The sequence below is a fragment of the Anser cygnoides genome, chromosome 18 (genome assembly GCF_040182565.1).
Source record: "Anser cygnoides isolate HZ-2024a breed goose chromosome 18, Taihu_goose_T2T_genome, whole genome shotgun sequence".
Lineage (NCBI taxonomy): Eukaryota > Metazoa > Chordata > Aves > Anseriformes > Anatidae > Anser > Anser cygnoides.
In genome coordinates, this window is record NC_089890.1 from 6,797,773 (window position 1) to 6,807,594 (window position 9,822).

Genomic DNA, 9,822 nt, shown 5'->3' on the forward strand with positions numbered 1-9,822 from the left:
CCACCCCAGTGCCTGCAGCCCGCTGCAGATGTCCCAAGCCACGGGGACGTGCGGAGGTGGGTTGCAGCCCACCACCCACCGGCTGTCATCAGCTGGAACAGGAGCCCTGGGATTTGTCCAGGCTGGGGGGGGGGGGGGGGTCGGACAGCTGGGGCAGGCAAAAACCCCCAGGGAGGCCCCAGTCTGTCCTCTGCCGTTTCCCAGCTTGTCACAGCCAAGAACACCCCAAAAAAAACAGCAGGAGCCACGTATGTTCCTTCTGCAGCTGGACAGAGGCTGTTTCCCTACGGCTTTCCGGGATTCTGGCACGGGGGTTGGCCATCGGCCCCCATGCTGGGATGCGCAGTGATGGGACGCAGACCTCTGCTCTGCTCCCATGGACGTGGGGCTGCTGCTCCCAGCTGTGACGGCTGCGGGGAGCAGATCCAGCTGCCAGCACCCTGCAGAGCTCCTAGACACCGTCCTGCCCTACATGTCCTGCAACCCGCCTGGGAATTGGGGTGCAGAGCCAAATTCGGGCAGCAACCCACCCGTTAGCCCCAATGCCAGAGGCAGCAGCTTGGAAAATCCCAACCCCATTGGGTTCTAGGAGCAGTTTTTCCTCCTTGGGCTGTTCTGGGAGAGGAAGGATATCGCCCACCCTCTGTGCTTTGGGACATGGCCAGGGACCAGGTCCTCCCCCTGTCTACGCAACCGCTGGCCCCATTGGAAGCAGCCCCATAAAAGCAGCCCCATCCCAAGCAGGAGGGAGCACGAAGCAGCCCGCAGCCCTCCAGCAGCCCACCATGGCCAAGGCAGCCGGGGCCTTCTGCATCCTCCTCCTCCTCGTCGCACTGTGCTGCCAGAGCCTGGCCCAGAGTGAGCGCGGCCACCCGCGGGACTGGGGACGGGGACAGCACAGGGACCCCAGGGAAGAGGGAGGGGGTGCATGGGGGTGGGTTTGCTTCATGCGGGGGGGTTGGAAGGGAGATGGGGGCCTCCAGGCTGAGCTGAGCTCTCGCTGTCCCCCCAGGAGCCCCGGCCATGCCCGACAAGTGCTGCTTCAACTTCCAGACGAGACGAATCAAGAGGGACAACGTCGTCTCCTGCTACGCCACCAGCCCCGAGTGCCCGCACCAGGCAGTGATGTGAGTACCCCCTGCCCCTCGGGTGGCACCGAGGGACGCAGGCGTTGCTGCTTCTTTCCTTTTGGTGGCCAGACTTGCTCCTCCGCTGCCCAGGTGTGGGATGGGGCATGAGGCATCCCCGAGCCCCCCCAAAACTGAGCCCTGCAGCCCCGTAGTGCATCCCCACTAAGCCCTCTGCTTCTCTCTGCCCAGCTTCAAGGTGAAGAGCGGCAAGGAGATCTGCGCCCAGGCGGGCAAGGCCTGGGTAAAGAGGTACCAGCAGAGCTTCCCAGTCAGCTCCTTCTCCATCCCCAGCTAGCGCGGCTGTGGGAACCCCGCGGGGCCCTCCAGGGTGACCCCGTCGCAGAGGTGGCCATGGGGACACGAGGGGCAACGTGGCACATCGAGGCTGTCCTTTCCATCGCAGCCCCATGCCCAGCTCCAGGCTGACCAGCAATCACCTCTTTGGGTTTTTCCCATCCCCGGATCCAGAGTCCCACTGGGACATCCAAACCCTGGAGCTCTGCACGCAGGCAGCTCCGTACCTCCTGTATCTCTCGCTGTCCCCCACCCTGGGACCAAGGCAGGACGGGGTCTCAGGCGGGGGACAACTGCTTTGCGGGTGGCAGCACCGGCGTGTCGGTGGCATGGCACTCACCAGGCTTCCTGCAGCATAGGGGTTAAGAGGGAATAGCTTCATCCTTGTTTTTTGTACGGCACGGTGATGGAATTAAAGGGAACTTTATGCATGCAAACAACTGGCTGTGCGAGTGTCTGGGGAGCAGGCAAGGTCCTCCTCTTGGCTTTCTCTGTGTGTGAAAGAACATCTGTGAGCGTTGGACTCGCTAAAGCACTGGGAAGAGATGAAGTCCTGGCCATTCCTGATGTGTCCTGGGGGTGGGAGAAGGGGGGAGAGGGATCCAGGGGGTGCACGGGGTCAAGAAGTGTCCACGTGGGCTTTGGGGAAGCCACAGCAAAAGGGGTGAGAGGCGGGCACAGCACTGGGTCGGTGCCAACCTGCAAGGAGGGGGCTCCCCGTGCTCCTCCACCAGCTGTCCCCACGGAGACCCCAACCAAAATTCAACCAGAGCTGCCCCTCGGGGGTGCAGGATCCGGCCCCGGTGCCAGCCCGCACACCAGGGCTGCCACGAGGAGATGCATTGGGCACAGCCACCACCACGGGTGGCACCACGGGTAGCACGGCCACCGCTGTGGCAGCCAGCACTCGGCCATGGGGTCTTGCGTGGGTCAGCGGGAGCCACTCGCCCCCGTGAAGAACCGCAAGAGCAGCATCGCAGCTGGGATGGCTTTTGAAAAGAAGCTCTCCCAGGGCTTCACTGAGCGCGAGCATCATCCTGTGTGGTTTGTCGCGGTGGCAGCAGCCGAACCCAAAATAGATTGCTGGCCCCTGCGCATCACCGGCGGCGCAGAGCTGTGGCTCCTCACCAGAATTTCCAGCCGTCCTCCCGGGCCGTAGGCTGGGTGAGAGGAGGGGATGGAGCAGCACCGGCCAGAGGGAGGAATTTCCATTCACCACTTGCCCTTTATGAACACCGACGAGCGGTTCTTCCACCGGGGAGAGTCCGGGGGTGTCATGGAAATGCTGCCTGGGGGCTTTATAACACCGAGGTGTAGGCAGGAGAGGCAGGTAGCTCACCGTAGCCCCGAAACAAGCAAGAGCTACGGGTCGCTGGAGCTGACAAAGCCAGGTTGGACATGAAGCTTTTCTCCCTGACCCTGGTCGCCCTGCTGCTCGCTGCTGTCTGGACTGAAAGCTGGGGCATGTCCTGTAAGTACCGACACGGAGCTATTTGGGGTCGGGGGCACAGCTTCGGCCCCTGCTCCTGTTGGGGAGTTGGGGTGCTGGAGGTATCCCGTTCCTGTTAAATGGAGCCAAAATAGGCTCAGGCAAAGCTTCAGCAGGTGCCGAGGGGTCTGACCATGCCCCAGGGGAAGGGGCTTGTTCCTAGGGCTCTCCTGATGGGCAGAAACGGGGGGGGTCCATCCCTGGGGCAAAGCCACAGAGCCGGGGACACGCCAGGAACCCTCGGAGCAGGGGGAGCAGGAAGGTGCCTGGGGAGCAGTGACACCCCTGGGGACAGCACCAAGCCCTGCCTGCTCTCAGTCCGCAGCTCCTACACCAAATGTTGCTACAAGAAGATGTTCATCGAGAAGGAAATCCCTGCCTCGTTCATCCGGAGCTACCAGGAGACGTCCCCACGCTGCTCCCACAGAGCCGTGATGTGAGTGCCCAGGTCCCCCAGTCTTCCTCCCCCAGTCTCCCTCCCCCAGCCTTTCTCCCCACCACGCTCCTCACCCTCGCTCGCCCACTCTCCCTGAGGCTTCACCTGCCATCAGGGATACCCCAAAATGAGTAATCCTCCCCCCCCCCGGGTGCTGTGTGAGATGTGCCTCCCCCCACACTGCTTTGTTCCAAATGTCCCTGCAACCCCAACCCCCTGTTTCACCAATAAAAATGGGAAGGAAGCCGGGGTTTAAAAGAAATTTAAGATTGCCCGAAGTCAGCAGTTTCAGGGGGGTGCTGGGGCTGGAGGGGGGGTCACCCCATCTAACGCCACCCCTCTGCCCCCAGAGTGGAGCTGCTGAAGGGAAGGAAGTTCTGCGTGGACCCCACGGAGCCCTGGTTCCAGCAGTACCTGCAGAGACAGAAGCTGAGCAATGCCTCGGTGTGAAGCAGCCGCCGCCACGCGCCCTATTTATTTGTGCCTCGCCGCTACCTGCCCGTGCCCGTGGCGCTTTGTTAACCTATGGGGCCAGCCCCAGCCCCTGCCCCCCTTCGTCCCCCCTCTGTTCCTCTCCGCACCCGTGTACAGCCCTTGGTGGCCTTAATAAAGAGCCATGTCCTGACCTGTAGTGAGACTTAAATCCTACTCGAGGAGAGAGGGGTTGGGAGGGGTTGGCATCCCCACAGGGACCGGGGAACAGCCCAGAAGGTGTCGGTGGGGCCGTGAAACCAGGGGGGTGAAGGTGGAGACGAAGGCTGGCCCCATAGCCCCCCTACATTGAGCAGCCTCTGCCCCACTGTGGGTTTAAGGATGGTGAGGATGCCCCGTGGGATGTTAGTTTAGGCAGACACAGGAGAAATGTTGGATTTTGAGGATTTGGGGGGGGTTGTTGCTTTCCGCAGAGAGGAACCAGGAGTTAAACGCTGGTGGCTGCAGAAGGAGGGGGCCTGGGGGCTTGGCACTGTCCCTTAGCCCCAGCTGGGCCTCTGCAGATGGGCACCCCGGGGTGGCCCCGGTCCCGCTGGAGCCTCGGAGAAGCCAGCATCAGGCGGGGACAATCCTTCCCTTCCCACCAGAGCCCCTCCGCCGCACCAAGGTGGCTATGGGGACATCGGACGGTCAGCAGCCTGCTGCAAGGACGAAGGAAATGGGACCATGAGGTGGTGGGCACTGATGTCACCGAAGTCCTTACGCTCCAAGTGATGGAAACCACGGATGCTTTAGAGCAGGTTGAGCACAGGGAGGATGGAGCAGCCTTGATCCACCCGATTCCCATCAGGGCTCCATCCATGGAGCCCTGTGTCCCAGCCTGGCTCTCGTCATGGGGCTTTGGGCTCCATTTCATCCCCAGCGAGCACCAAAATGGAATCCGAAAGCAGTGGTCCTGTGGCTGGAGGTTCCCCTTTTGTGGCTTCCTCTCCTTCTCCAGCTCAGCAAAAATCGGGTATCCTGACATAACTTCCTAGGAACGATGCACCCATCAATTTCCACGCCTGTCCAGCGGCCGGAGGATAAAAGACGGCAGCAGGGGCCGAGCATCGTGCAGTGGAGAGCCCCGCAGCCACCTCCAGCCCTGCTCGCCGTCCGCTCGGCCCCCGCAGCACCATGAAGGTCTCTGCAGCCGCCCTGGCCGCTCTGCTCCTCCTGGCCCTCTGCTCCCCAGCTGAGGCCTCGACAGCTAAGGCTCAGCTTGGTGAGTCTGGGTGTCACTGTGTCCCCCTGGGGCTGGGTGCCCTGTCCCTGTAAGGGGCAGGCGGAGAGCCCCGTCCCCCTCCCCATGGATGGGACCCTCGTGGTGGGGTGCGGGTGATCGCCACCAGTGCTGGGGCTCAGCCTCAGGGATGGCATCTCCAGGGGTCTGTCCTTGGGGGATGCGACACGAGCGGGGGGGACAGGTGATGACAAGTCCCCGGGTGGAGCAGTTGCTGTAGTGTGGGGTCTCACTGAGCTCTGTTTCTTTGCCCCCACAGACGATGTCCCCATCACCTGCTGCTTCACCTACCAGCACCGCCCCATCCCGCGTAGCCTCCTCGCCTCTGCCTACACCACCAGCAGCAGCTGCAGCCAGCCAGCGGTGATGTGAGTACCCTCCATTCCTGGGGTTTGGGGTGCGATGTCCAGGGCAGAGCCCTGTGCATTGCCGGGAGGGGGGACAGGGGACGGGAACATGGCTGGGGACATGCGGGGCGCTGCTGGCAGGACCCAGCTCCGGCCCCCTGCTGCCCCGTCCCGGCACCCAACGCTGGTTTTCTCCCTGCAGCCTGGTCACCAAGAGGGGGAGGGAGATATGTGCAAACCCCCAGGCCCGCTGGGTGCAGGCACACCTGGAGCACTTCCAGAAAAAGAAGAACTGACCCTTCCCTGCTGCTGCCGCCCTCACCGCTGCTAACAAAGTCAAAATACAAAGATGACAGAGAAGACATCAAACTGCTTGTCAAGAGTCAGGGGCTCTGATGCCTAAATAAAGTGCTTGGCCTGCAAAACCCTTTGTTTGGCTCTCCTCTCCCTGCTATACCCCCAGGGTTGGAGCTGGGCCCTGTGGGGTGATGCTGGCATCCCGACATGTGGTCCCTGTCCCTCAGAGCCCCCCCAGCACACTGGAGGCGTGTCGTGGCTCCGCTCATCCTGACATCACCACCACGTCACCTCCTCTGGGGTTCCTCACTGCTCCATCACAATGCATGGGGCCATGTCACACACCCATCACCCCCCCCCCCCAGTGCAGGGCACTGCCACCAGCTCGGCTCCCCGTCTTGTCCCAAAAACAGGGGGGACAAGGAAGGGGACGGTTGCTGACCCTACCGACTTCCCCACAGCCCCATGCAGTGATGGAGCTGAGGCCCCGGCGCCGCAGGGTGCCACAACCCCCCCCAGCCGGCCCCTTCAGTCCCACAGCCCCGCTCAGGGTGCTGGCAGGGCTCCCCCAGGTGCCGTCCCCCCCGAAAAGGAAGCGGCATGTTCCCGAGGAGGAAGGTGAGCGCAGAGCATCCCCACAGGGGATGTGCCTCTCCCCCAGCCCGCCCCAACATGCCACTGTCACCCTGCACGGCGCTGGGGGTGACGATGACACCATCCCCACGGCAGTGTGCAGGCTGTGCCGGCGGGCAGATGGCGACCCCGAGGTCTTTGGGCAGACGTGCCAGCAGGACGGGCTCCGCATCCACGAGAACTGCCTGGTGAGCCCTCAGGGGGCTCAGCCCCCGGCCCCCGACCCCGTGCTAGCAGCCGCCCACCCTGCACACACCCCCGGCTCCCTCTTGCAGTACCACGCCAGCGGGCTGAGCCAGCAAGGGGCTGATGGAGAGGGTTTCTATGGCTTCCTCCTCCCCGACATCCACCAGGAGCTGCAGCGGGTGGCACAGAAGGTGAGGCCAGGGGGACGTGTCCCCACCTCGGTCCCCATGCCCCTTGGCTGGGATGCTCCAGCAGCCAGCTGCAAACAGCCCACCAGAGCCTTGTTTGTCCAAAAAGTCTCATTCCTTCAAAAAATGAGCACTTTGAGAAGGGTTAAGGCTTTATCAGTGGTGTGGTGTCCCCAGCCAGGTGGCCCACCAAAATGTCAGTGGGCTCTGCGGGGCATGGGCTTACTGAGCTCCCCGGGAGCACTGCGCTGATGGCAGCCACCCTCCTGCTGTCCCCAGACGTGCTGCATCTGCCGGCGGCGGGGTGCCTCGGTCACCTGCAAGGCCCGGAGGTGTCCCCGAATCTTCCACTTCCCCTGCGGCATCGAGCGGGGCTGCGTCTCCCAGTTTTTCGGGGAGTTCAAGTGAGTGTGGGTGCCCCACGGGGCTGGAGGAGGGATGAAGCAGGGAGCTGAGCTGCCAGCCCTGTCCCCCAGGTCCTTTTGCTGGCAGCACCGGCCAGCACAGCGGCTGCGAGCGCTGCAGCAGGGCCCCAGCCTGTGTGTCATCTGCCTGGAGGCGGTGGCGAGGCGGCCCTGCTACGACACCCTGGTCTGTCCTGCCTGCACCAGTGCCTGGTTCCACCGCCGCTGCATCCAGGTGGGTGACATTGCCCCCCAGCATCACCCAAACCTGTGTGGGAGCTACATGGGACCCCCCCCCACTGATGCCACCCCTGCCCCAGGGCCAGGCGCTGAGCGCGGCCCTGCACCATTTCCGCTGCCCGCTCTGCCAGGACATGCAGACCTTCCAGGAGGAGATGTTTCGCCTGGGCATCAAAATCCCCGACAGGTCAGCATCCCTCCCCCTGCCTCTGCCTCGCTCCACGAGGCACCCTGGCCAGTCCCCTCCTGCCTCCCCAGGGTCCCCCTCATCCCCTCAGGACTGAGCTGTCCCCGGCTCCTGCAGGGACGCTGCCTGGGAGGAGGACAGGGCTTTCGAGGATCATCACCAGCGGCACAGCTCCTGCGACGCCAGCCAGTGCCTGTGCCCAGTGGGACGGGAGCAGTCAGAGGACACGGGGTGAGTGGTGGAGGCCCCGTCACCCCAGCGAGGACATAATGCTTTTGTCTCCTCCTTCAGGCTGGGACGGAGGTTCCCCAGGGTGCCGAGCTCAGCACAGCACAAGGTGCATGCTGGCAGCTCAACCCTGGCTGCTGGGGTGTGAGCAGGATGGAACCCACCAGGGCTGGCACCCCACAGACCTGGGACCCTTGGTGACCATGGGATATCCCATGGTCCCATCATTCCCCCAGGCCCTGGAGGTTGCTGCTCTGTAGCTCCTGTGGCTCCTGCGGGACCCATCAGAGCTGCTCCGACATCAGGGAGGACACCAGCTCCTGGGAGTGCAGCGACTGCGCCAACACGTGCACCAGTGAGAGCTGCAGCTGGGGGACAGGGTGGCCACCATGGCCACCTGCCCTGGAGAGATGTCCCAGACATGGGACCAGGAGATGGGCACAGGGGTGTGATGGATGGAGCTTGTGCTCATCTCTCTGCCCCTTTCAGCCCCCTCGGTATCATCTGGAGCAGCCAACCCAGACCCCACAGCCCCGGCGCAGGGACCCTCGTGCAGCACCCCGGCTCCTGGGAGTTCAGGTCTGGAACACGAGGCTGGGATGCTGCAAGGATACCCCGGCACCCAGCTGCTCTCCCAGCCCACAGAAAGCCCCTCGGCCACCTCCCAGCCACTGCCCAACAACCCTGGAGGATGTCCCTAATAAAACGGTGAAACATCACAGGTGGGTTTGCTGATGTGCCTGAGCACTGCAGGGCAGAGCAGCCGCAGTGGCTCCAACCCTCCTGTCTGTACTGCTGGTACTGCTGGGGCTGTTTCCCCGTACAGGAACTGGTGTCGGGACCCCAAGACACAATTCCAACATCACCCAGTGGGGATGTGCTGAGGTCAGGGGTTGCTCTGCAGAAGCTGAGCCCAGCCAGGGGAGGGCGAAGTGCCATGGGAGGGAGTTCGGAGACAAACAAAGGGGTTTTACAGTCGAAACACTTTAATTAGACATCAGAAATACAGGCTCCTTATTGAAAGGCATAGTGATATATTTTAAATTATTTTTGTATTTTCCCTTTTTATAGCAAAAAAATATACATTTAATTCAATTAATTTAACTTAAATAAGTTAAATAGAATAAATTTCCCATTGAAGAAAGACACAGTTCAAGTACTCTGTTGCATGTTGGCGCTGGGGGCTAAGCCCACCAGGGGGCGGTGGCAGCAGGGAAGGGTCAGTTTTTCTTCTTCTGGAAGTGCTCCAGGTGTGCCTTCACCCAGGGGGCCTGGGGGTCCACGCATATCTCCCTCCCTTTCTTGGTGACCAGGCTGCAGGGAGAAAACCAGCGTTGGGTGCCGGGACGGGGCAGCAGGGGGCCGGGGGTCCTGCCAGCAGTGCCCCGCATGTCCCCAGCCATGTTCCCGTCCCCTGTCCCCCCTCCCAGCAATGCACAGGGCTCTGCCCTGGACATCGCACCCCAAACCCCAGGAATGGAGGGTACTCACATCACCCCTGGCTGGCTGCAGCTGCTGCTGGTGATGTAGGCGGAGGCGATGAGGCCACGCGGGACAGGGCGGTGCTGGTAGGTGAAGCAGCAGGTGGTGGGGACGCCATCTGTGGGGGCAAAGAAACAGAGCTCAGTGAGACCCCACACTACAGCAGCTGCTCCACCCGGGGACTTGTCATCACCTGTCCCCCCCGCTCGTGTCGCATCCCCCAAGGACAGACCCCTGGAGATGCCATCCCTGAGGCTGAGCCCCAGCACTGGTGGCGATCACCCGCACCCCACCACGAGGGCCCCATCCATGGGGAGGGGGACGGGGCTCTCCGCCTGCCCCAGAAGCTCCCTTACAGGGATGGGGCACCCAGCCCCAGGGGGACACAGTGACACCCAGACTTACCAAGATGGGCCACAGCTGGGGAGCAGAGGGCCAGGAGGAGGAGAGCGGCCAGGACAGCTGCGGAGACCTTCATGGTGCTGCGGGGACCAAGCGGATGCAAGCAGGGCTGGAGCTGGGGTGGCTGCAGGGATCTCCTCTGCACGATGCATGGTCCCTGCTGCC

General features: G+C 62.8%; 5 protein-coding genes across 5 annotated transcripts; 4 read left to right on the forward strand and 1 right to left on the reverse strand.

Moving 5' to 3' along the window:
• The first annotated feature begins 705 nt into the window (after positions 1-705).
• On the forward strand, positions 706-1,864 carry LOC106041417 (C-C motif chemokine 3-like). Its single transcript, XM_013189831.3, has 3 exons — positions 706-858; positions 1,013-1,127; positions 1,320-1,864. Exons 1-3 carry the CDS (start codon positions 786-788, stop codon positions 1,423-1,425), a joined length of 294 nt encoding a protein of 97 aa, XP_013045285.2. The 5' UTR covers positions 706-785; the 3' UTR covers positions 1,426-1,864.
• Positions 1,865-1,997: 133 nt separating this feature from the next.
• On the forward strand, positions 1,998-3,975 carry LOC106041491 (C-C motif chemokine 3-like). Its single transcript, XM_013190003.3, has 3 exons — positions 1,998-2,895; positions 3,232-3,349; positions 3,700-3,975. Exons 1-3 carry the CDS (start codon positions 2,823-2,825, stop codon positions 3,797-3,799), a joined length of 291 nt encoding a protein of 96 aa, XP_013045457.1. The 5' UTR covers positions 1,998-2,822; the 3' UTR covers positions 3,800-3,975.
• Positions 3,976-4,854: 879 nt separating this feature from the next.
• LOC125183261 (C-C motif chemokine 3-like) lies at positions 4,855-5,835 on the forward strand. Its single transcript, XM_048068198.2, has 3 exons — positions 4,855-5,045; positions 5,323-5,431; positions 5,613-5,835. Exons 1-3 carry the CDS (start codon positions 4,958-4,960, stop codon positions 5,704-5,706), a joined length of 291 nt encoding a protein of 96 aa, XP_047924155.1. The 5' UTR covers positions 4,855-4,957; the 3' UTR covers positions 5,707-5,835.
• Positions 5,836-6,067: 232 nt separating this feature from the next.
• On the forward strand, positions 6,068-8,489 carry LOC106041490 (PHD finger protein 7-like). Its single transcript, XM_013189999.3, has 9 exons — positions 6,068-6,325; positions 6,437-6,528; positions 6,616-6,717; positions 6,994-7,118; positions 7,191-7,353; positions 7,439-7,545; positions 7,663-7,776; positions 8,010-8,128; positions 8,263-8,489. The coding sequence occupies exons 1-9, from the start codon at positions 6,181-6,183 to the stop codon at positions 8,472-8,474; spliced, it is 1,179 nt and encodes a 392-aa protein (XP_013045453.3). The 5' UTR covers positions 6,068-6,180; the 3' UTR covers positions 8,475-8,489.
• LOC106041492 (C-C motif chemokine 4-like) lies at positions 8,247-9,822 on the reverse strand. Its single transcript, XM_013190004.3, has 3 exons — positions 9,661-9,822; positions 9,265-9,373; positions 8,247-9,087 (listed from the first exon to the last, which is right to left on the reverse strand). Exons 1-3 carry the CDS (start codon positions 9,731-9,733, stop codon positions 8,994-8,996), a joined length of 276 nt encoding a protein of 91 aa, XP_013045458.3. The 5' UTR covers positions 9,734-9,822; the 3' UTR covers positions 8,247-8,993.